The following is a 26,583-nucleotide window of genomic DNA, read 5'->3' on the forward strand; positions in this document are numbered from 1 at the left end:
GACTGGGTGATCTCCAGAGTTCCTTCCAGCCCTAAGAATCCTGTGGTTCTCCCGGTTCGTGCCGGCTGCCGGCGGACCGGGGGGCTCTGCCCCTCAGCTGCCTCGGCGCACCCGGCAGTGTCAGGGCACCCTCCGTCCCCCGGGCCGCGCTCCCCCTCCAACCCCCGCGCTGCATTCCCCCCTTTTCCGGGTTCTCCCGGCGGCGGCGCTCCCCGGAAGCGGTAATGCCTGGCCGGTGATCCAGGAAGCGGATGAGTCTCTCCCGCCCGCCTTCCCCTCCGGAGCGGCGCTGCGGGGACGCGGGGAAGGGGGTGGGGGGAGGCGGGAGGGGGGGCGGCGGCAGCGGCACCACCGTCGTCATCATCATCATCATCATCATCATCATCCCCACCATCCCCGTCCCGTCCCGTCCCGTCCCAGCCCCCCGGCGTTGTTTCCATGGCGCCGGGCGGGCGGGGGAGCCGGGGCTGACGACCCCGCCCGCTCATGGACCCCGCCGAGGAGGAGGAGGGCAGGGAGAAGCCCCCGGTGATCTACACCATGGAGAACAAGCCCATCGTGACCTGTGAGTGCTCAGGGGGGAAGCAGGGGGGGTCCGGCCGGTGCCCGTTCCGGGCCCGGGGCTGGGGGCGGCATCCCCGGGGCTGGGGGTGCGGTGGGGGCAGGTTTTGGGGGGTCTCCTGCAGCTCCGGGTGCCGCGGTCGCCACCCCCTACAAGGGGATCTGATGGCGGGTTTTGTCTCTTCTGTGGTGTCGTCCCCCTCCCCCTTTTAATGACAGTGGGCAAACTTGGGGTTGTTTCTGCAGTAAATAACAAACCGGGCGTCACGCTTACAGGTGCTTTAGGGGGAGAGGTTGGAATATAGCGATAAATCTTGAACCCCAAACTTCTTGCCGGCGAGGTTTGTGCGGCTTTGCTGGCGGTAAAGAGGAGTTACAAGCGGCGAGGCATCCTCTGGGGTGATCCCACCGATGGATTCCCACTGACATTATAATTTAATCTTTGACTACTGTTGCTTGGGTTTCATCTGTGGGGCAGTGCAGTTAACAAACGGGATCGCGTGGTTACGGCGATGGATTAGTTCTTTCAGATGTCGGAGGCAGGTCCTGGTGCAAAACGTGAGCCCCCGTGCTCTTACAGGTACAGAGGGATGCACACAAAGTTCACTTGAAACAAGCACGGGAACTAGGCTGGGCATTAGGAGGCATTTCTTGTGGTCAGACACTGGAACAGGCTCCCAAGAGAGGTTGGTTGATGTCCCAAGTCTGTCAGTGTCTAAAAGATATTTGGACAGTGTCCTTAACAACGTGCTGTAAGTTTTGGACAGCCCTGAAGTGGTCAGGCACTTGGACAAGATGATCCCTGTAGGTCCCTTCCAACTGAAATAGTCCATTCTATTCTAACTATGTCTGTAATGCCGTTAATAAAAAAGTTACATGATCAGCACAGAGAATTCTGCTTTTTCTTTTTTAACAGTAGGTAACCAGTGGCTGTTCTTAGTCAAAAGTATCTCCATCGATAATGTAACAAGCTACGTATTTGCATGTTATCACTGGAACACTGGGAATGCTTTATGTGCCTGTGAAATAGAAACTGTTTCACAGTTGTGTGTTGTCTTATTATGGAGTGAGCTTTTACTGGTGATTAAGGTCTTAGACCTTATTTAGAACTAGTATCCAACTGTAACCTTGTAACTGTATAGCTGTGGAACTCTGTGTATGTGTTTTCTCCAGACTATTTTATAAATGTGCCCTTTTTTTCTTAAACTTTTTGCTTTTTTCCTTTTTCTCTTTCTTTTTGATGCATTTTATACACTGAAGTGAATAATATCTGTATTGAACCTTCTCTGCTCACCTGTTTTTGAAATCCATTTCGCTTCACATTTCAAGTCAGAAAAATGTACATATCAGAAACATCTGGAGGATATTGTTGTCTTCCTTGTTGGTCTTGTGCTGCTGTTCAGGCTATGAGGGAATTGCCTTTTAAATTTTCTGGCTTTATGCTGTATTCAGAATTGAAGAGTCACTGTGAGTGTAGCAGGGGGAGATGGTGGTGGTGCAGGTCAGTCCTTGCTGTTCCTCTATGATTTGAATAAGTAACATTTTAGTCTGTTGAAGTACAAGCAGTTAGTACTTTGAGACTGTAGTATTTCAAATTAATGCGTTCAACAAAAATGACTTGAAGGAAAGCTCCTCTAAGCATTATATTGCCAGTGATTTATGAAGAAGCTTGGTCTTTCAGGGGAAGAATTGAGTTGGCATTGGTTTGTTAGAAAACACATAAAAAGCCAGGATATTAGAAGCTGCTCAAAAAATACAGATTATCTTTTGTTTTGTGGTTCCAGGCAGTTGGAGCTGTCTGGAATAACTGCCCCATCCAGCAGGTGCATGTGAGGGGAAAACAGACCTGAGAGAAGATGGCTAGTTTTTCATTATATGAAGGGAGAATGAAGGTTAAGTGAAGTCGCCTTTCAGAACATAAATATTTCCTTTTGCTACAAGATTTATATTAATATCTGTCAGATTAATGAAATACTGCTAATTTTTAGGATTTGTTCTTAAGGAAGAACTGAAGGGGGAATTTTGTTTGGAATGAAACTTCTTTTCAGCACTGTGCATACCAGAGTTGGTTTGTAAACAAATGTTTTTATCTACTTGAAATAATTTAACAGTACTCTGAAAGGAATGTTTCTTTGGTAAACAGAATTATGCTTTAAAATCTGTGAGTTAGGCTGTACTGTAACAGCAGTAAGTTGCTATATTGGTACAATCCTGAATTCAGCACTCTATATATGTACAGGCTTTGGCCTATGGAAAAAAAAATGGCAGGTTCCACGTGTCTGGGATATTTGATGCCAATTGCAAATGCAGTTTTTGTCACTACTTCTTTCATGTTAGTACTGTAAGTTAATCATTCTGCCCTTAGCAGTTGTGTGTAGGTGATTTAGCCTTGTATTTATGGTGTTTGTATTAGAGGCAAAACCCCGTGGTTTTTTAACAGAGAGCTTTTAGATTCACAGGAGTCAGCTAGGCTTGAAAAACTTCTGGAGACTTTTTCTCTAGGCGAACAGACCACCGTATTTTCTAAGTGTGGAAGAAGTAGTATATTCACAGGAAGTTGCTGTGAAGTTGCTTTTTCCCCTTTTCTGAGTGTGGAAGCATCCCAGGGTATTAAATCATTCTTGTCAGTTAGGACTGAGTGCCATGCTGACTCATTTCCTAATTAATTCGAGTCAAATTTTTTATACTGTCAGTCTTGCTGGATTGTAAACCCACTGGGGAGTTTCACTGTCCAGCTGTGGTTCTGCTCTCTCTGGCACGTTACCTTGCAAACTCTCAATTCAAGTTTGTAGCAATTTATCTGCATTGCTACCAGACCTTGTAAGCTTACAAAGCATTTTGAGTCAGCTTCCAGCTTTCTCACTGCTGTAGAAGTATTATTTTTAGCATCATTAATTTTTTTTTTTTGTTTTATTTGCACAGGCAAGTTGAGTGTTTGCATCAGACATCTTGAACTCGGGTGGTTTCTGGGCAATGTTGATTTGCCATAATCTTTAAAACAATGCAGATGGCTTTCCTAGGAAACCCAAACAATGTTGCTTCCTTCTCATGAGGCCTATTTGAAACTTTGAGAAAGTCTTTGGAGCTTCAGTATAATGTTGTTGCATATATCAACCAAAGAACTCATCCTTATGTAGCTGATTTGCACTTAAATTATTAGCTCTGTCTATCCATATGAAGAGGAGGCTGAAGACTAAAGACAATCCTGCTAAATGAAGTAATTATTAGGTTTTTCAGAGCTTTCCTACCAAGCTGTTCTTCTGTCATTGTCTTCATGCAGTTGTGGAATATTCTTTCTCAGCTTGTAGTATCTGTTTATGTATTGTGTGTTTGCCTGTTTGCTCTCACTGTCAATACACTGTGGTAGCACAAGGAAGTTTATGTATAATCTTTGGAGGAAATTGGGATGATGTGTTGCTGTCATCTGGTCCATGTTCAGAGTGTGTTGTGATACAGCAAGAACAAAACCATCAGCAAAAGCATTGTAGGCCTGAGAACAGAAAATGTTGGCAATTATCTACAAGAGCAGCATAAGCAGAAAGGTTAATAAATATAAGGGGTAGGGAAAGAATTTTGTGTCTTTCTGTGGTGAAAATAAATGCTAGCTGTTAAAGAATATTGTTCTGGGACTGGAAGAGCTTGATTCAAAAGTTCTTCTGTTACTAGTAGGTAGATGTAATAAAAAAATGTGCCAACAAGAAGTGGGATGTAGCCCAAGTGATTATAATGATTTGCTGCTAGTGAAACCATTTAAACAACTATATCCTAGAAATGGTTTTTTCCTGTTCTCAAACAGAACTCCTGTCTGCATTATAAGTCATAACTATCGTGTAGTCAATCCATTATTCTGTGCTTAAATATTTGATTACATATGTCATGAGAAGAAGCAGCATATTCTTTTTAGTGATTTAGTAGTGTAGCATTAAAGTTTTGCTAAAAGGATTTTCTTCTCCTAGTGAATCAACTATGATTTTTACATAGCAATTAAGCTGTGTCGTGTTTTGGTTTTTAGACCTCTTTTGAATATGAATTTGGGCTGGGGGGGAGGAGGACCTTTAAAAGATATAAATACAAAAACCCCACCAGCCTTCCAGAACTTCAGGTAGAATGCACTTATAACAGGCTAATGAGTTAAGAAAAAAAGATTCGTAGTAGGACTTTTTACCAGAGGAAAAATAAGTGGGATCAGAAAGGTTAGTTGTGACTGATATTTGGGGATAAAAAACAAACAAAACCACACCAAAGTGTAGTGTTAGCACCGTGCTCTTTTAAAGGTATTCAAAGCCTTTTATCTCAGTTGACTGGGCTTGTCATTGCTATCAAAGGCAAATATTTGTCTTCTTTAGTCATCTGACCTCAGGAGTTTTTGTTTTACACTGCCTATGTAGTTTGTGGGTTGGGATAATTTCCTCTAGAGGAAAAAAAAAATCATTGTGGGATATTCAGATACTACAGTGACAAAACCTCTAAGCATCTGAGAAGTTTGGAATCTGTTAGGAAAAAAATGGATTATTGGGGATTTTAGGTGCTTTTAGGCAGGTATCAAACTAAAAAATGTCAATATTTTATGGTTCTTTCATATCAGACAGCTGCAAAGAGTACTGCTGGGGAGTTGTGGTAATAAGGTCATTCTGTTTTTGATCATTCCTGTACAAATTCACAGCAGAACAAGTGTCCTAGACAGGGCTAGAGGGAAGTAGGGGATGGCTGCACTGATGTGATCTACCAAAATGTCAGGGAGAAAGACAAGGAGGAAAGAGTCACAGGGTGGTTTGGGTTGGAGGAGACCTTAAAGATCATCCCATTCCAACCCCCTGCCATGGGCAGACACCTTCCACTACACTGGGTTGCTCCAAGCCCCATCCAACCTGGCCTTGGACACTCCCAGGGATCCAGGGGCAGCCACAGCTTCTCTGGGCAACCTGTGCCAGCGCCTCACCACCCTCACAGGGAAAAATTTCTTCCTAATACCTAATCTAACCTTGCCCTCTTTCAGTTTGAAACCCCTTGTCCTGTCACTCCATGCCCTTGTCCCAAGTCCCTCTCCATCTGTCTTGGAACCCCTTTAGGCACTGAAAGGGTCTCTAAGGCCTCCCTGGAGCCTTCTCTTCTCCAGGCTGAACCACAGCTCTCTCAGCCTGTCTCCAGAGCAGAGGTGATCCAGCCCTCTGAGCATCTCTGTGGCCTCCTCTGGACCTGCTCCAACAGGTCCATGTGTCCTTCTTACATTGTGGGCCTCAGAGCTGGATGCAGCACTGCAGGTGGGGTCTCACCAGAGCATAATAGAGGGGCAGAATCACCGCCTGTGACCTGCTGGCCACACTTCCTTGGATGCAGCCCAGGACATGTGTGGCTGTCTGGGCTGCCAGGGCACATTGCCGGGTCACCTTGAGCTTCTCCTCAGGACTGTGATCAATCCGTTCTCCGCCCATAGTTTGTGAAGTGTTTAGATAAGTGGCAAAGGCCGTGCCTTCTGAACTTTGTAACATGGAAAGAAAGGAAACAGGTTCTCTGTCCTTTCTTCTCTGTCTCCAGAAGTGTTTCTTTTTAATGTGTAACGCTTGAACATCACTGTTTCAATATTAGTGTGTTAGTGTTACTACTTCACTTACAGAAGCACCCTACACTTGCCATGGCATCCCTGAAAGAACTACTGTGTTTTTTCTGTATTTGGGGTTTGTGTGTTGACATGCAGGTGGGGAGCAGATTAATTCAGAGATACATTTCTTAAAAGCTGAGATTGGTGCACCACAGACCACGGGTTAACTCCCCCCCCTTTAATCAAATATTAAAATAAAGCAATCAGAACATGTATAGTATTCATAATAGTAATGTAAAATATATAAAAATTTGAAATACTATAAATTTATTAAATTGAATAATAGTATTATTAATAAAATAATTTTATTAGGCAAATTTAATATAATAAAACAGAAGATGTGCACTTCTAATTGTGTTTTAAGTGTTAAAAGATGACACTTCAGTGTTACTCCCTAATTATCATCTCAGTTGGATATTTAGGTCTTATTTAAGTCTGTTGATTCTAAAAGAAGAAACCCCTTCTCTAGAAGGGTGCTTAATTTTAGTTATGATAGTATGCCAGAATTAATTCTCTTTCCCATATATACACATCCTTCCTTTTCCTTTTTGGTTGTATCTGATTGTCACTTACACTCTGGCTGGGGCAGCTTTCCCCCATTACTGACAGTCATAGAATGGTTTGGGTTCGGTCTCACATCCACTGAAATGAATTTGCTGTGATACAGTTGAGTTGTCATTTGGGGTTTTTTTTCATTCTTTTTCCAACCTCCTCCCCCCCCAGCTAAAACAACCTTCCCCCCTGCTCCTGAGAAAACCCAAAAAAGAAACCTACAACAAAATCTTTGAAGCAATTCTCAGATTTTTGTGCAGGCTTTTGGGGTTTGCTGTAAATTGGAATTCCATGGTTACTTGTGGTTTTGGAATGTTTTATTCATAATTCATAGAATTCAGTCAGATACAAGTCCTTGCTACTTACTAATCCTGATGTTGGTCCCGTGTCAGTGCTGTGTTAGTGTTGCCTGCTGATAACTTCATTTTTAGTGTTCTTGACTTGAGCAGCTCAAACATGCTGATTACAGTAGATAGCAGGTCTAGTTGAGCAGAACCTGAAATGTTACAGCCCTTTGGGTGTTGATAATATGTGGTAGCGGCGTTTGCTTTGTGTTCAAAAGACAGACAATGTGTTTTGCATTGAAGGTCTGTTCTCTTTTTTCTTCTAATCCTAGAGGACAGCCTTTGCCTTGATCATAAAACATATTCTTATGTGTATTTTATATGCCTTCAAAACCAACACACAAGGAAAAATTGACTGGTTTTAAAATGAATATCCCTTTCTTAAGCTGATAATGTGACGTGGCTGTCTGGAATAGCACAGTGCTTAAACATGATCCTTTAGTAGTTCCTCTGTATTCTGTAGTAGTCCTTTTTATTTAAGATGTTGAATTCTGGTGTTTTTTTGTGGCATACATTGAATTTTTAGGTGCAGTACAGACAGAATGCTTTATTATGCTCCAGAGGGTAAAAAACGTGGTTTGTTCTTTCCGTCAGGCTCGAGGCTTCACGGGCTCTTGTTTTGATGTGGTCGTCAAACTGTTGCTAAATCACTAAGCCGTGTTTCACTTTCTGTGGGCAGTAATGAGTTGCAAATCAATAGGCTGTTCTCCATGGCCTCGCTCATAGAGGTGTAACTTGGTATAAAACAGCATTAACAATCCAACTTAACACTTGTTACAGTATCCATTTTAGGTATTTGTTTGTAGTCTTAATACTGGGTGAGGTACACTTAATTCAGACAGGATGGAGGTGAAGAGTCAAGAATAAAGTACTCTCTAGAGACAAGGCTAAAGCACGAATAGTTGAGTGGTGGTTTTTTTGTTTTTATTTGGCTTTTTAGCTAGTCTATGAAATTGTATTGTTGAATAATAGTTAATGTGGTCAGACATCAGAAGAGCTGGGTTTGCTTGTTCTAGCATTTAATCAGACTTGTAAATTTCATATTTTTTTTTTACTTTGCTGTGTGGTGATAGAATTATGCTAATGCGGGCAATCAAAAGAATATATATGAGAAAATTGAGAGAAGGTGAGTGGACTAGGAAAGGATTTCCAAGATAAACTAAAGCATGTAAAGTACTGTGGAGGTAATGCCTGGCTGTGTGCCTGGAGGTGGGATTGTGTGGTGGGAGGGAGAAAAAGGGATTTCAGGTACTTCTCCAGCTGTAGCATCCAGTTCCACAGGAAGATGAGAAGATAATCTTCCTGTTCTATGTTCTGTACAATGGCACATGATTGTGGAAAGGAAACAGGTGGAAAACTACCAGGAAATAGCAGAATTGCCTATATGGCTGTTAAATTCTTAATTGGAAAATGTAGCTCTTCAGCTCAGGAAATAAAGGATTTTTCAGGAATTAAATTGCAGTCTGGTAGAGGAGGATGTTGCTGGCCAGAGATGAGGCAATAAGGAGGAAGTACAGCAAAGGGAACATGCACATGAGAGATTTAGTAAACAGTGCCATTAAACATCCTCATTCTCCCAGATTCAGAGAGGGCATGTGACACATCAGGTTTTAGAACTAAGAGCAAGTGGAGTGGCAAATATGTTTTTGACCTGACATCCTTCTCATTTGGATGTGTGCCTTTGCCAGACATCCAATGCCATGTCTTCTATATAAGTGTCATAAAGACTCCTTGGGTACAGTCAACTGGTCAGTTTTGATTCAAACATGTGTGACAGAATACCTTGTTCCAGAGTTTACCATTATATATAGTTTGCCATCTCTTTGCCAAAGGTGCTGATAACCATCAGAAGTTGGAAAGACTTACTTTAAGCCTGTCTTTTCCTTGTCACATCCTTCCTATACCCAAAGGAAAGCAACAGAATTTAAGAATTGTTAGGAATAGGCTGCTGATAATATGTTCTTTTCATATTTTGTTTTGACTCGTGTTCTTTTCATATTTTGTTTTGACTCGTGTGTACAAGTAGCTGCTGCAGTGGTGGTGTCTTCAGTGTAGTTTTCTGGAGTGATTTAAGCCTAACCACAGATCTGTGTGTCAGTGTAGGGCCAGACCTCACACTTCTGAGGCCTCAAGAACAGCCTGGTGGTCAGAGAGGTTTTTTATATTGACAGCAGCCCCAGAATAATGAGGAGAGAGGAATCAAATCCAGTAAAGCACTGAACATGTGCTAAAGCCAATTTTCTCAGGGTAGGTGCGGCTACAGAAGGGATGTGAGCCACTGTCTAAGCAGCCTTCTAGTATGGGAAGGTTAAATTCTTGAAGATTTTTAATTATACTTTTTTTTTTTTTTTTTTTTAGCCAATGACTCTGACTGAGGAGCTGCTTGTTTAGTTTTTGGAGTTGGACCAGCTGTATATATGAATGATACCCTCTTTGGTATTTGGATTATGGAGCTCTGTGGAAAATCACAATAGGAGGTTTATAACAGTATATGTATCATGTGCCTGCTAAAAGTGTTGTATTAGGTCATGAGAGCATGTGATTTTAAAAAATCTAGTTCAGTGCTGGACTCCAGTTTCCACGTAGCAGACAAAATTACATGTTTTTTATTGAAACAGCCAAGCATTAGGAGTATAACGTACTCATATATATTCTATAATTTGCACGTGCTAATAGATTAATGCCTTTCACTTTCAGGTGCTGGAGATCAGAATTTATTTACTTCCTTGTATCCTACACTTTCTCAGCAGCTTCCTAGAGAACCCATGGAATGGAGGAGGTAAACTTAAGGTTTTTTCTGTGATACTGTTTCAGTGTGTGTTTTTCAACTTGAGTAGGAGTGTATTTGTTGTGTTCTGAGAAGCTGTTACCATAAAATTGAGTTGAATAGAGCAAGTGACTTGAAGAAATTGGAAAAATTAGATAATCAGTGTTGTGCACTTCAGGATGATCATTCAAACCCTTTAACTTCACCAAAAGAAAAATTATAGTGATGCTGTGTTTCTCTTCTTGTTTTTGTGGTTTGTGGGTTTGTCTTGGTGGGCTTTGATGTACTTTGTCAACTGTGTTCTGGAAATGAAATGCTTTCTTCTTCAGGAGAATATAGGTAGAACTTGTGTGGAATTAGATATACTTTTCTTCCGGAAGTTTGGTATGGCACAGCGTTTTGTGATTGGAAAAAATACTTGGGGAATTTTCTTATTTGGTATTTTCTACTTGTCCTAAAGACACAGAAAATCTCTTACTGAAAACTGGAGAGCTTCTAGCTCCTGTTCTTCCCAAAGGAGCCTCTATCACGTTCTAAGTGATACCAAATTTTAGTTAACTCTATACAAACTGCAGTAAGCGTAGTTTGTGGCTTTCCAATACCAGAGTAATCCAGTTTATTTCTCCTTCCCAAAATACATGTTCATTTTTGTATTCTGCTGTGTGTGTCTCGCCCACTAATATCAGTTTTCAAACTTTGTAGGTCTTATGGCCGTGCTCCGAAGATGATTCATCTAGAATCCAACTTTGTTCAGTTTAAAGAGGAGCTATTACCCAAAGAGGGGAATAAGGCCCTTTTGACTTTCCCCTTTCTTCATATTTATTGGACAGAATGTTGTGTAAGTATCAGGAAAACATGGTGAAAAACTGAGGACTCAAGATTTAAAAGTGCAATTATTCAAATAAGCATGAAAATCAAATGACAATAGCAGACAGCACAAGCAGAAAGTCAAAACAATTAAGTCTGCATTGCATAAGCCTACATACCTAATAACATTGGAAACAGAACTTAGCTTGAGTAGTTTTTGCCATAAGCAGTATTTCTTTGTAATGTTACTTGACACTAAGAGGACAGGCATTTGAATAACCTGTTTTCAGTATTTTGTCATAAAAAACCCCAGGATCTAAGAGTGTGCTGCTGCAGTAGCACAGTGCACTTGTTTCACAATACAGAAATGTGGCCAGAGCAGTTCAGTTATGATCTGTTCCTGCACTGAAATCTAAAGATATGTATTTTTTCTTTAGTTCCATCTTGTATATGTGTCAGGTATTAGCACATGTCAGCAGTCTAAACTGGGCAAGATTTGGAATGTCTTAATCCTGTTTATCTACAGTTCACTGGTTTTTGGTTTACTTCTGTTAGGAATTAATTATCCATTTGAAGGACACAGGTGACATCTGATCAAAAATCAAAAAGTACCCAGAACAGCCTTAAGAATTATCTGAATTTATCTGTATAAAACCAACCGAGAAACCAAAAAAATGCCAAATGATGGCAAGTGGTTTCTTCTGATTATTTTTATGCAAAAGCTTTTAAACAGGTTAAGATTTGAGCAGTGCAGAAGGTGCAAAAACTTATGTTACTGTGTGAGAAAAAACCAGTTTAGCTTTGTAATTTCAAACATGTTTTTGTTGTAGAGTTCAAGAATGTGTAAAATAAGAGTTTAAATTATGTTTAAAAATCTTAATGTCAGTAATCTACAGATTGATAATATACCAAATACTAAGCTGTATTTACTGTTAGCCAAAATACTGGAAATAAATTAAATTCAAAGACCAAAACTTCACTATGCTTTACCTCACTTGATTTCTTACATTAAGCTTACTGTCACTAATTCTGCTTCTGTTTGCCTTCTTGTGGAACAAAACCTGCCTTTTGAAATTGTTCAGAGTGTGTGTTTAATTTGATGATTCACCACTTCTCGTCCCAGGACACGGAAGTGTACAAAACTACAGTCAAGGATGACATCACCAAGTGGCAGAACGTTCTCAAAGCTCACAGCTCAGTGGACTGGCTCATTGTGGTGGTTGAGAGTGATGCCAAGAAAAAGAACAAAACAAACATCCTTCCTCGAACCTCCATAGTAGATAAAATAAGAAATGACTTCTGTAACAAACAAAGTGACAGGTAAGCATTCTTTTGCTTGCAGACGTCTTAACTTTTTGACTGATGTGCTGATTTAAAAACTTGACTCCCTATGTAAGAGATTCCTTGCTCCTTTAAAGTCTTGATGTCCAGCATTCAGACTGTAAGATCTGTGCTTTGAAGAAGACTGACACAAAGAATAAAGGGAGAAGTTTATTTTCAGTTCTTCCTGGGTTTGTGCTGGCTTCGAAATGTGTTTCAAAAAGATTTCAAGTGTCTCCTCCTGGCTAAGAGAGGTTTAAGGAGAACACTGTGATCATAATCAGTTTTTAGACCTTCAGGGTTTTTTGCTTGCTTAGGTGCTTGCAAAAATGTTACCAGGGTTACAGGTAGTGGGAGTGAGGTGAGTAGGGAATATGAAGCAAATAGGGCTTATTTTTTGACATTGTACTTTCTGCCGTTCACTCAATCACTTTTCCACTCTCAGATAATTGACTTAAGGCCAGTTTCTTCAGCTGTTTTTATTCTAAGGAAAATGATAATGAATATATGAAACTGTGCTTTCACTAAAGCCAACAAAACACACAAATCTTATTTTGAAAGCAACTTTACTGTCTTCCTTATTCTGAAATGTTGCACTGAATCTATTATGAATTACCTGGTTTTTTCTTTTAACCGTAAGAATTGACTTTAAACAGGGGATTTTCCCCCTCAGAAGGAGTGACAAGGAACACATTTGAAGTTGAAAAAGAGTAGGTGGAAGCACTCTTTGTACCTTGGTGTGAGCTGACAGTGACTGGAGGTCAGCAGGTTACGACACAACTGTACATTGGCATCATTTTTACCTGAGCAGTGTTTGGTATATTATAGGGTTACTGGGGAAAATGGTTTGAACAGCTTTGATTCAGTTTGCTTTTGGCTTCTAACTGATTAATTGGCTTGGTTTAATAATTCTGCTATAGAATTCTCTAACCAGAAATAGTGCTTTACTTGGATGAGAGATGTTCCTGCCTTTGGAGATGCTGTTAGTTTTTTGAATGTTACTAAATTGTGATGGAAAAACTGCGGGAAGAAAACGCTCTAAAAAGGGATGATTTATTTGTGAATTAATGGGGTCTGTTTGTTTCCTGAGAAAAGCAGTGGAAGTTTTAGCACATAGGATGTGTCAAAACAAATTGAGATACTGCAAGAATATATTATGGGTGATTATTTTAAGTGACTTAGGAAAGGCTGACTGTATGTGATCTAATGGATCTTTGATTTGTACTTTGCATAATCCTTACCAGGAGTAACTATAATTACTGTTCTGCTGATTTGTATTGCTAAGCAGACTTTTTTTTCCATGACAGCTACAGCATTACTTACATGACTTATATTTAAGTAATTGGAATAATGTATCCATTATTTGCTTCAAAAAAAGTAAAGCTTTAGAATACTCATTTTCTGGAAAATATTTATGTCTTCTCCTATACTATATCACAGACTTAAACATACATGGAAAAGTTTTTAAAAAGGTACCAAACCCCAACCAGAAAAAAAAAGACCAAACTCACCTCCAAACAATCAAACATAACCTTCAAATTGGTTTTTTCCTCTCATTAATGTGGAATAAAAAGCTAAGTTTTGTTCTCTCTGAAATTGTCAGGTATGCACAATATTCAACTGTGCATTTATATGTGAATTGTGTGTTTTTTTCCTTCTCAAAAATAATGTTTATCAGTCTCTTTACAGATGTGTGCTACCTTCTGACCTGGCATTTACATGTGAATTTTGTGTTTTCCTCCTCAAAAATCATTTTTATCAATCTCCTTACAGATGTGTGGTACTTTCTGACCCTTTGAAAGACTCTTCCCGTTCTCAGGAATCTTGGAATGCCTTCCTGACCAAACTCAGGACGTTGCTTCTCATGTCTTTTACCAAAAACTTAGGCAAGTTTGAAGATGACATGAGAACTTTGAGAGAGAAAAGGACTGAGCCAGGGTGGAGCTTCTGCGAGTATTTCATGGTCCAGGTAAGAGTCTCTTGTTACTGAAGAAAAATACTCGAGTCCTGGTTTTAATAATGGTGCTTTTTTTTTGTTGTACCAGTACTTTTAATGTTCTGATCATTCTTTGAGGGCTGGGGCAGGAAATAGGAAGACTGGTTTAAAAGCATTTTTAGATCCTGTCTGCAGCAGGTCTGTGTTATGTTGTAATACATTTAATACAGTAATACAGTTTCCTGCTGTTAAAGAAGCAGAATCTTTTCAAGCTTGTCAAAATTTTATGAATCTCAACTGAAGCAAACGAATGGAATCGAGAAAGTGATTTAGTAGTTGCTCTTGCATTTTGGGTGAATAGTCCATTACTGTGCCTGTGAAAAGAATGTTTAGAATACAGTGTCTGTTTTGAATAATCCACATAGGTAATGCCTTGAATTCCTTTAATATAACTTCCTTTAATACTCCTTAAATATAACTTCATTTCAGCTGGTTTAGAGAAAAACAAGAAACTCTTGCTCAATGAAAGTAAAAATTTTGATTCCTTTGGACTTTTCTGGTCTCTGTGCAGCGCAGTTCCACCTCATCTTCACATCTCCTTTGACTGCATGTGCTGCCTCTTGCATAGGATATACCTAATTTTCAGACTTTTTCTTCTTACCAGTTAAGCTCTGTGTACAAGGAAACCTTTTATGGTACACTGCAATTGTTGCCTCCACAGTGTAAATGGAGAGGAAAAATTAGTACTATTATGGGAGATGACTCTTCAGTATTTATGTATTTATTTTTAAATTCAGACTTTAATAGATGTATGAGCAATATCTTGTAGTGAATCAGGATCTGGATACACATCAGAATATACTGGCATAGCTATGTGACTTTATCTCCTTTATCTCCCTGTGTTAGGAAGAAATGGTGCATCTGCTCCAATGGCAGGTGTTCCTATATGTTTGAATACTGGAAGGGAAAGAATGTTAGAAATAGTAGTTCCCAGAGCTCTGTGGATGGGGACAGGCTGTAATTCCAGTGTGAACAATATCAGTAACATGTTCCTTGTATTGCTTGTGTGTCAAAAGGAAGAACTGGCCTTTGTCTTTGAGATGCTGCAGCAATTTGAGGATGCACTAGTGCAGTATGATGAACTGGATGCCTTGTTTTCCCAATATGTTGTCAACTTTGGGGCTGGTGGTAAGTGTCTTAAAATGTGAAATAACTGTTAAGTGGATCAGTGTGTTTGCTCTGCTGAGCATCCCAGTGCTTTTGGTACCACATGAGTACGTGACAGACAGGGAGAGGATGCACTGGGCAGTTTGTGCTCTTGTTTTATGCTGTGTTTTATGCAAACTCGTGTGTTTGTGAGTTATGGTCTTAACTAAAGTTTTGTTTCTCGTCTCCGAGGCTTAGAAGCAGTTTGTAATGAAAACCTGCATTTTGCTCTTACGAGGTGATTGTTACAACCAGAGCCCTGAACTCTGTAATTATCCAGGTATTGATCTGTCTGAGATGCAGCTGCTGTTTTCACAGCTCACTGCTAAATTTTTCAGTAAAGAGCTTCCTGGAGAAATGCATTCAGTGTTGCCTCAAATTACATGAGATGTTTGGTAATCACTACAAAACTGAACAGAAGTAAGTGCTTAATCTGCACTACAGAAGATTTAACTTCCTCTTCAAGAAAAATTACTGTGCAAGGAGTATCAAATAACTTTAAACTACCTTAATGAGCTAAAGCACATGTTGTTATATAACAGCTTTAATGGGGTATGTGTTATGAATCTGGTAAAAATATAGTGCAGGAGTAATTGCAGTGAAATATATTTGTGCTGACTGAACCCAATGCAATACCTGAACATGGGGGCACATCTATCCATGATAGCTCAGTAAGAAATACTTTAGTAGATAAAGCTTGTTTGTTTTGAGCTTCAGATAGGCTCAATTGCTGAGAAATAAATTATGAACTGATTGTCACTATACTAATAATAAATATGCAATTAAGACAAAATGCCTGTGGGGTTTGAATGTTCTGAAATTCAGTTATCTTACCTAGCTTTGGAGGTTCTGCTGGTTTTTTTGTTTTGTTCTTGAAGTTATTAATTCATTTATCTGTATGATCGACTTGGGAAGGACTAAGCCGGCTCACAAATTCTGGAGGGAGGATGAAGAGGCTTTTGATAGAAAGCAGTGGTTGATTCTTGGATATTAACTTTATTTACTTAGATGGTGCAAACTGGCTGACGTTTTTTTGCCAGCCAGTGAGGAGCTGGAATGGTTTAATTCTGCGAAAACCAATAGACATGGAGAAGAGAGAGCTAATTCAGAATCAAGAAGCTACTCTGCTGGACTTGCGGAGTTACCTGTTTTCCCGTCAGTGCACGTTGTTGATCTTCCTGCAGAGGCCATGGGAGGTTTCCCAGCGAGCACTGGAGCTTCTTCACAACTGCGTGCAAGAACTCAAGCTGCTAGAAGTGAGTCAGTGTGATATATTCCATTATGTGAATGATTTTATCCAGCGACGAACTAACAAGGTGTTTGAAGTTCAGATGTCAGTGATCAGAGTACAATAAGCACTGGCTGTGAGTTATCAAAATGATGTTGTAATAACAGACTGTGCTGCTGTTGGTTGTTTCATCTTTGGCAAGAAACCTGGAGACATATCTGAAAAACCAAACCTGTATTTAGTTTAAGTATTTTAGTTTTGAGCTAGGAAGTTGACTGTTTACCAATTAGGTAATTTATCTGCTCCTTTCATGGATTTACTACCACTATGTTGAAATACAGTTCCCATCATTTAAATCTATAGCAGTGTTGTATTGAAGGAAATGAGGCAGAGTGGTTAATATATTGTTATGCAGGCTAGTATAAAAGAGAAGTTCTGAACTACAAACAGTATCTACAAAGGGGCTTCTTTGCATAGCTACTGCCATGCAGCCTTTTCTGGTTCTTATTTTGTGATTCCTTTTGGTGCCCAGTAATGCTCTTCAGTATTTTGCCTGTGTCTCTGGCCAGCTCATCCAGTGACAGAAGAAAAAGAAACAAGGGACAGCACTCAAAGCTTTTTGCCCTATCTCTTGCCTCCAGACTTTACCTCTCTTCCCCTCATACTTTAGTTTCTGATGGTATTTTTAAATCCTCTTAAGGATGCTCTGTTAGGGTGGTTGTACACTGGTCACCCTTCCATGTGTGACCACAGGTGTCTATGAATTGAAATAGATCTTTAAGAACAGTGTAGTTTGCATGAGATTATTTCTGGATATCACCTTGTGACTCATCCATGTCCTTCATCCCATGGGTGCTCTGTTAGTTTTTTCTGTACCATTATAACAACTGCTAACTCTTGCCTGTCTGACACTGTGGTGGTGAGTTCCAACTGTTCACCTGCACTTAAAAACTGCAAACCTATTTCAGATGCATTGCTGACATCATCGTGTATTGTAAAACTAGTGTGTAATTCCCACACAGATGTTGTTTCGTGTGTGCATTTTGTGGCTGTTTTTTTTTCTTTCCAAAATAAGTACATGCAGCCTTCTAAATCTTGGAATGTACTTCCTGCAGTTCCCCCTTTTGCTCTACCCCAGATCTGTCCTGTGCCCTCAGTATTTGGGGCTTTTCTCTGCATTGTCTCTTATTTCAGCTGTTTTGTCATGCTGAGGTGATTCAAACAGTGCAGGTGTTGAGGCCATGAGACAGTGACACTTATTTGTGCACAGCATGTAGTTATCCCTGTTGGAATCCCTTTTCTTAGTATGGGCAAATCCCTTACCATGGCTTAGCACCGTGGAACACACAGCAGAAATCTAAACTTCTCTGTTCTTATTGTCTTTAATCTTCCTTAAAATTCTTTCAGAATTCAGATCTTTATTATTTTTTCAAATGCATTCTGCTTGTACTTTGAACTTTCCTATCACATTAGTCACCTAGTTTATTATGCATTTCAAGACTTCCATAATCTTTCTAAAAGGAATATTTTTGCATTTTTTATGAACAGGATTTTGAGGCACCATTACTGGGATTATATTCTAGATCTTTAGTTATGCTCAGTTTTATCTTGATTCTTGAAAATATTCTAGTGTCACTCTCCTGTCTTTCTCTTTTTGTATGTGTTTCTTTGTTTATTTGTTTGTTTTCACCTCCATTCTTTAATTAGTTGTCCATCATAGATGTCTTATCCTTTGATGAATAAACTTACTGTTGTGAAGGAAACTTAAACTAATTTGGTTTTTCAGGTTTTTTAACTCTTAGTATGCTTTTATTTCAGTCTCAGTTAGAACTGATGTCTCCTTAGAAAATAGTGGTCTATTTAGAGAATTTTTTCCTCACTCTGTTTTCCTTAGGCTTACTTTTCAAACTTTTGGAATAAGTACTAGTACCTATTAGTCTTCCTTTCCTTCTCTTTCATCTTGATGAATATATCAAATCTATAATCACTGTTTAGTTGCTTAGCTGTCCTTGTTTCATGAACTGATAGATATAAATTATTCAGGAGGCAGTGAGAGTTGGCCTGTGCTTTGTGTGTTCTTAGAGTTAAGCTCTTCCAAAAGGTTCCTGCTGTGTAGCATCAAGAAAAGCATCTTGCTGAAGTATTTTCTCATCTGATTAATGTTTATTTCCCAGTTAATTTTATCTGTTTGTCTTCAGGTCTCGGTTCCTCCCGGAGCTCTGGATTGTTGGGTGTTTTTGAGTTGTTTGGAAGTCCTACAAAGGATAGAAGGCTGCTGTGATAGGGCTCAAATAGATGCAAATGTTTCCCACACGGTTGGCTTATGGAGCTATGCCACTGAGAAGGTGAGCAAACAGTGTGTTGGGGCAGTGGTATTACAGTGTTGAAGTAGAAAATTTGTTTGCATGGAAGAGATTTTGCACTTGTTATCGTGGAATTTATTATGGGGTTCTGTGTGTTGTCTTGAGTCTAGTCCAGGTGAGACACTCAGTTTTATATCGACTTATTCCCAGATGAGGCCTGGGAATAATAACAAGGATGTGTTTTCCTCTTTTTCTGTCCTCCCCTTCCTCACCACGAGTTTGATAATTAATCACTAGTTTGATTAAACTCCATAAGGAGCTCAGGCCATGTTGACTGAGAGAAAGAGGGTGTGAATTTCACTTATAGCAGAGAAAGCTGCCCTGGTTTGGATGCATTTACCATTATAAATAGAGATTCCAGCAATCTGTTTACACAGTACATTATTTCTTCAGTATGTTAGAACAGTAGTAATAGACCCCCAACTTCACTGAAGGTGTTACCCTTGTCAGCTTGTGAAAGAGGCAAATAATTTCCAATTTTTCAGTTACCACCTCTCAACCATAAATGATCTAAAGTGACCTTTTCAGTTTGGTTAAGCTGCTACCCTAATTACACAAATGCCTTTTCAAGTTCTGCTTATTCTGTTTCTATGAAAGAGTTGATGTCTAAGGTTGTTACTGCTGAAAAAAAATTTAGAGAGAAGGTAAACTGCAGAAACTACTGAAATAGCATACCATGATCTGTGTAGATGTTCCTGAAGACAAATGTATGCTCATCCTCTTGTTTCCATAGTCTGTAGAATATTTTCTATTTATTTTAATCATAGTTTGCTTATATTCCAGTAGACTTAAGAATCTCCTAACTGACCCTAGGAGGTCCTTGTCTTATTGCAAAAGCAGAGAAAGACAATTTCACCTTGAAGAGTTATTTTTTAAATATAGAAAAAGGGTTGGGGTGTGATCAGAATAAAGGAAGCAAAGGATTGTTTGAAGTGGCAATGGCTGCATCAGATTCTTCCCATGCTTCTTAGATGTTTCTATGGAAGAGATGTATCAGAGCTGGAAATGTTCCTCCCATTCATCATTTTTCTAACACAAAGGGTAAAGGGAATGATTTTAGGATAATGAATAGCAGTAAGGTGGAACAGACTGAATGAAAGACATTGAGCAACTAGTGACAAAATCAAGTGGAGCTTAAAATAAATTAAAAAAAAAGTTCATGTCCATCCCCATTTTTTATGGTGTAATGACAAACTGAGACCTTCATTCTTTTATGGGCTTATCTTTGTAGTTGATTATTCTGAGTGAATTAACCAAATGGCCAATAGATCTGAACTTCTTTAAGACAGTATCCTCTTCTGCCTCCTGTGTGTCAGGAGAACCAGCTGCTGTCTGCAAGGGGTTTTATGGTATTTAACTCTGTTAACACTGTTAGCTGTGCTAATCTCTTTTTCAGGAAGGTTTTCACCTGAATACAATACTTGAGGTGAATTTGCAAGCTGTCTAATCTCAGTATACTGGAGACTGCCTGCATTTTTTGGTTATATAGCTTTCAAAAATGCATATACAGATATTAGAAGTAATCCTTGTCATAACTGCCAAACATCTCAAGCTCTGTCTATCTTTATGTGGAAAAACAGAAGGATTTATTCAGCTTAGATGTTATGCATATAGGAACATGTGTGTATGTGCACATGTTCCAGTATTTGAGTCAGTAACTTACATGCAATTTAATTCTTTAATAAATTAATTTCTACTTTGAGAATAACAGTTACTTTTGAAAGCTTCTCTACTTTCCCCCCATGAAGCAACTTTAACACAGACCCTACAGGCAGCATAATATGAAAGCAATGGAAATGTATTGTAGGAATGATGTAATAGAATAAAAGGAGTTTTTTGTTGCTTTTATAGCCTATTGAAAGCAAGCATGTGGTTTTTCTTGTAGTTAAAATCTCTGGGTTACCTGTGTGGACTTGTGTCAGAGAAGGGACCCAATTCAGAAGACCTTAACAGAACTGTGGATCTTTTAGCAGGGCTGGGAGCAGAACGGCCTGAAACAGGTACTGCCAGGAATTCCTTCCAAGAACTGACATTGTCTCAAATGCATAGCATATAAATACATTAGTAATAAGAATTTCCAGATATACCTATATATATATATATATATATATATATATATATATATATATATACACACACACATTGATAAAGGAATTTGTAAGAGATAAAGTTCTAATGTGTGTCTACTGTTTTAAATTATCAATGCATTGTTACTGTTGAAAGTACAAGTTTTTCCATTAATGCTCCATTTACCAGCATTTAGGTAAATGGTCTTGAACAGTGCCAGATCTGAATTAAGGTTTTAATACTTTCAGACGAGTATTTAAAATGAAATTATTTGAAAAACAAATGGAGCATCCTTGATCTGATGCAAATACATAACCTGCAGCTGGAGCTACAAAGTGATATTATTTAAGTGGTATTGAGTGGCTGAACAATAACATTTATTTACTCCTTGGGGATTTTGTCACTCTCCAAGATATTTCTGATGGGAAGAAGCTTTCAGATGTTAAATATGCTACAACAGTTAGTATCTTTGAAGCATTAGCTGACAAGTTGGTGCTTCACTTGCTTTGGAGGTATGATGAGTCTTAATTCAGTGCTATGGTGCCTGTTGTTGTTATTTAAATTGGGGGCTTTTTTCTTCTAAAATATTGATATGTATTTAGTCTGGCAAAGACCTATAAACTGAGCAAGCTACTTCAGAAAAAACCTTGGTCTTGTTAACCATTTTCCTTTGAAGTACATTGGTTAAAGTAGTAAAATGTCTCTAAATTACAGTATACTTCTGTGATGCTGATTTATAAATCCAGCAGTGGGGAGTTGTGAGAGTATTATTTTTGCCATGATATGGTATTTAAGTGGAACTGTGTGCTGTACATTGAAGAAACGTGGAGAATTTAGTGCAGTTACTGTGTTGCTGCTTGCCTTTACCCTGCTGCCCTGAACATCACTCACATGTACACTTGGAACAGCCTTTCTTGATCTTTTTTTTTTAGAGCCTGGGGAAAAGAAACTCATGGTCTGTTTCAAAGTGTTAGTGACATTTCCACATAAAATTAATTTTAAGTTTTCTCTCCACTTTGTACTGAAGAAAAAGCAGGGATGGGGTGGGGTGGGATGCAGGCAGGCTGTTCTAAGAATGTATTTGTAAGTGACATCTCTTGCTTTGCTTTCTTCTAAAGCCAATGCATCACAGAGCCCTTACAAGAAACTTAAAGAGGCCTTATCATCTGTAGAAGCTTTTGAAAAACACTACTTAGTAAGTATGACTTTTGCTTATTTGTATTAGTTTTGTGTGCTTACATTGTAGATGGAACAGGGCTAAAATTTTCAGACCTGAGAAGATACATTGAGAACATAAATCTCTCTTTCCATATTTTGGTATCAAAGGTTATTCCTTGCACACTGAAGGCAACAAGGCTGATTTGTTTTACAGTCAGAACCCTGTACAGGCCCCAAGTTTCAAATATTTGCATTAACTTTAATATTTACAGTTCTGAGCTAGAGGTTATTATCTGTAAGTATGTGTACTTAGATATTAAAAAAGCCAATGTCATGGCTATCATATTCTTCTATCCCAAATTCAGAATTAACTGATTTTTTCCCAGAGGAATATTGATGTGTGACTTCAGCTACTTCAGCTTCCTTTTAAATGCTTTAAGCTTGCATCTTGCAATGGGTGTTACATGGTTACAGTTATACTGCTGATTTATTTTTTTTTTCATATTGACTGTGGGACATCAGTGGAAAAAGTGGCATTTCTGTTTCTATTTGTGGCTGCAGTTTTATACAACAGAAATTCAGATATCCGATACACTATAAATGATTGGGTTTTGTTTAGTATTTAACACTTAATATTATACTTACTGCTGTTATTAATATTGATTATATTATATTATATCCATTTATTCAGTGGAGAAGAACATAGAATTAGTTATCATTTCCAGGCACAGCTAAGATAATTTATTTGCATTTAAAATTTTAATGATTCTGGAAAGTAAAATACAACTTTTCAGAGATGTTGAAAGCAAGAAGTGATGAGCTTTTATTACCAGAAAAGGCTTTGTTCTCATTCAATGGCTGGTCTTATGCAACAACCTCAGAATCTTTTTTTAAGACTCTCAAAACTTCTACAAGCATGTTGGCTTGTACCTTAATTTTGGGGAAACATAGCTTTTCATTTGTATATGTAGCTAGTGTCAAAGACTTCTCTGGTTATACTAATCTGTTAAGGATCGATCTCATAAGTCACTGTAGGATATTATTGTGAGTTCTTAAATGAAGAAGAAGTGATTTTTCTAGGCTTTGCACAAAATACATGTAAAATGTTTCTGAGAAGGAGCTCATTTTGGGTAATTTTCCTGCCCATAGGAATAGATGTTTTCTGATAGGTACTCTGCAAAATATTTAGGGTGTGGGAAGCTTTTAAGGAATTGGTTTTGAAGGATAGAGTATTTCTTAACACACTAAGTGAAGGAGAATGACCTTCTCTGGAAGGTTGCTGATAGTCAGAAGAGGCTGCAGGTTTATAAAAATGATCATAGAATTACAGAATGGTTTGGGATGGAAGGGACCTTAAAGATCATCCCATTCCAACCCCCTGCCATGGGCAGGGACACCTTCCTCTAGACCAGGTTGCTCCAAGCCCTGTCCAACCTGGCTTTGAACAATTCCAAGGATGGGGCAACCACAACTTCTCTGGGCAACCTGTTCCAGTGCCTCACAGTAAGGATTTTCTTCCTAATACCTGACCTAAACCTACTTTCTCTAGTTTGAAGCCATTCCCCCTTGTCCTGTCAAAATGTGATGTGTTTTTATTTATCTGGCCAGCGATTATTTGAGGAAAAAGTTTGATGGTTGAATACAGTGTGCATTGTAACTACTGATTTTGTGAGAAGGGTTTGCTGCTGTTATTACAAGCTTAGGGCAAGGTGAGGGAGGTGACATATAGATGCTGTGTGGTTAAGCTTAAAGATGAGTGATAAACTTCAATTTGGGATTGCATAACTGCAAGCAAAATTCCTTTAAGGCACTCTTGTGAAAACAATTATTGTGATTATAAGCTTAGTGTTTTGCATTTAATTGTATGTTTAAATACAATTTACTTCCAATTACCTAATGGCAATATGTGCAGATTTAGTGAAAGAATCATGTACCATGTTCTGTATGTGGTTGATTTGGTTTGGAAGTATTAGTTGTGAGGCTCTGGGGAAAGCTCTAATATTGTTGTAAATATGTTCTGCTGTGATGTATCCTGGAATGATACACCACAAAATCCTGCAATGATAATCTAATGGCAGATAGTTGCTGAGAAATAGGTGCTTTCCAAAAAGAGACAGGAGCATTCAAATGTAAATAAGTGCTTGGAACTGCTTCTCAGCTATTATTTTGGTGGGTTTGACTTGCCTTATCTGATTTTAATAGGTTTTTTTTTACTTCTGCTACTTACAATACAGCTATGGGATAATGACCAGCTGTAGAAAACATGAAGGTGACCTGTTACAAACTGCTCTGTATTGTGTGCTCAGGGCAAATGTGACTCATTCGGGGCATTTTTTTGTAGTAATTTAGTTAACTGGGTATGAGATTGTGTGAAATACCATATAGCTACTAAAAATACATAAAGCTTATAATAGTTTCTTTTCTTTTAAACAGGATCTGTCCCATGCCACCATTGAAATGTACACAAATATTGGAAGAATTCGCTCAGCTAAGCTTGTGGGAAAGGACTTGGCAGAGTTCTATATGTAAGTGAATGTTTAAAATGTCTTAAATGCACTAGCTCTGAAAAGTCTGAATATTATCCCTGAGGAAAATACACAGTATTTGAACAGGAGTTGTAAAAAGTATTTTTTAAAATGCAAACAACCCCTGTTTTCAGGCTGTATTTTGGTTAAAAAAAAAAGAAAAATAGTACTAGCAATTTATTTATATCACCTCATGATTTTGAACTTTTACCTTTAATTGCCCCATGTTCTTTAGCCTGATTCTTTCTTCTTCTAGGGAGAAAAGAGCAATAGGGTGTGGTGGGAAAGCAATAACTATAAACTTTCAAACAAGACAGAAGCCACATTAGGAAGCAGACTATAGTAAATGCAGGGTTACCTTAACTACATTTGTATCTGTATATACCTAAGAAAGCCAGAAAACATGTTTTTGGAGAGTTATCAGTTTCATATTTGAGATTACAATTGCAAAAATGTCTGTTTCCTACAATGTGAAGCCTAGTAACTCCTAATTTCCAAATATATTTTTTGTGTTTATCCCTGTTAAAATCCACTGAGGAAACCTCCTGCATTGCTTTTCTGTTTCATTTTATTTTTCTAATTCAGAAGAATTTGGGACTTCTAAGTGTTTTTTGGGAAAATGTGTTTGGGTATGCTTCTCACCTACGTTCACTAAAGCAGTCTGATCTTCTAGTTGCAACAAATTCTGCTGAATTAACTTAAATTTTCACCTGGGGGAAGGAATAATGTTAGGTTTGAAGGCTACCATGAAATTGCTGCTTGGTGATAAAATGATATTTTCATTGAAGCATCTTTTCTGCCTCAAAATTTTTGAGTAAGCATAGTTTTAGTTCACTGTCAGAAGCTTGAGATGGCTTTTGTCTCATTTGCTCTGACTTGGGATAGATCTATATATGAAGCCTTTCATTGACATTGATTACAGTTCTACTTGCTTAAGTGCATTGCATAAAGGTAGACCCATAGTTACCAGCAAAATAAAGATCAAAACAGTTCCCTGCACCTTGTCCTGCACTGACAGGCAGTGTTCCTCTCCCGTCACCTTTTAGAAAAGGCGCAGAGAGTTTTCACGGCTGCGAAGGTTCTCATATATTTTCTACTCATTTCTTTATTTTTAAAGGAGGAAGAAGGGCCCACAGAAGGCAGAAGTCTATCTTCAGGGAGCACTGAAAACTTACCTTGCTGAGGGCTGGGCGTTGCTCGTCACGCACACGAGAAAGCAGCTGGCTGAATGTCAGAAACACCTCGGGCAGATAGAAAAGTATCCTCTGAAAGGCGGAGCCAGAAAAATCACAACTGGAGAAAATTATGCTTGGGATTATTTTTCTGATGCATCTCTAACTTCTATTTAACAGTAAAGAGTGCCAAACATCAGACAGTTGAGCTGTTTCTTGTTTCTATTGTTGCTGTTCATTGGGGGACAGTTGGGTTATTTACTTTTTCATTTTTACTTTTTTAATGTCTGGTTCACTTAACACTTTTTGCATGTGGCTGCTGCTCTCTGTTTTAAACTCTAGGCTCTAGAGAGTTGTCAAATTTGTCTTTAGCTCAGCAGATACCACAGAGTGTATTTTGGGGTTTGTTCTGTTGTGCTGAGTTTTTGTTTGTTTGGGTGTTTTTAGAACTAGACAGACATTATACATATCGGCCTCCTTTGCAAATTGTTACATCACTTTTAAACACTCTTAAATTTTTCTGCTTCGGTGCAAATGCTCTTAAAGAATCTGAGCCAGTAATATTGCATTCTTAGCTAAATATTTAAGTGATCATTTGTATCCCTGGCACTTAAAATTTTAAAGAATGTCTCACGACCTAGTTATGGTAAGTGATGCTATAACAGCTGGCAGATTCTCAGCCAAGTAAACTGGAATAAAATCCAATACTCAGGTTATTTAGTGCTAAGTGTTGGGCAGTGTAATGCACGTCACTGGGTCTTTAACTTGCATGCAGCATTTATAATAGTCAAATAATGAATTTTCTATGCTCACTAATCGTTTTAGATGGGAGAAGATTGCTCAGGTTAATAATGGATCATATTTTTAGTAGGTCTGCAAACGTAATATTGAGATTCTGCAATGCTCTCAGATGATAGTAAATCTTCCATTGATTCTCTCCTAGTGGAAGAGTTTGGTGATGATAACATCAGGTCTTGT

At 38.7% G+C, this 26,583-nt stretch overlaps 1 protein-coding gene across 1 annotated transcript in view; it reads left to right on the forward strand.

Moving 5' to 3' along the window:
* The first annotated feature begins 242 nt into the window (after positions 1–242).
* Positions 243–26,583, forward strand: part of TRAPPC10 (trafficking protein particle complex 10) — a 42,379-nt gene continuing 16,038 nt past the window's right edge. Inside the window, exons 1-12 of the mRNA XM_027635661.1 lie at positions 243–565; positions 9,754–9,835; positions 10,526–10,661; positions 11,754–11,950; positions 13,724–13,919; positions 14,963–15,074; positions 16,101–16,348; positions 18,519–18,665; positions 20,569–20,683; positions 21,869–21,945; positions 24,342–24,433; positions 25,551–25,691. Coding sequence (XP_027491462.1) covers positions 487–565; positions 9,754–9,835; positions 10,526–10,661; positions 11,754–11,950; positions 13,724–13,919; positions 14,963–15,074; positions 16,101–16,348; positions 18,519–18,665; positions 20,569–20,683; positions 21,869–21,945; positions 24,342–24,433; positions 25,551–25,691 — 1,622 coding nt within the window. The 5' untranslated portion in view covers positions 243–486. The remainder of the gene's footprint in view (positions 566–9,753; positions 9,836–10,525; positions 10,662–11,753; positions 11,951–13,723; positions 13,920–14,962; positions 15,075–16,100; positions 16,349–18,518; positions 18,666–20,568; positions 20,684–21,868; positions 21,946–24,341; positions 24,434–25,550; positions 25,692–26,583) is intronic.

Source organism: Corapipo altera, unplaced genomic scaffold (assembly GCF_003945725.1).
Source record: "Corapipo altera isolate COAL_440 unplaced genomic scaffold, ASM394572v1 0, whole genome shotgun sequence".
In the NCBI taxonomy this organism is placed as follows: Eukaryota; Metazoa; Chordata; class Aves; order Passeriformes; family Pipridae; genus Corapipo; species Corapipo altera.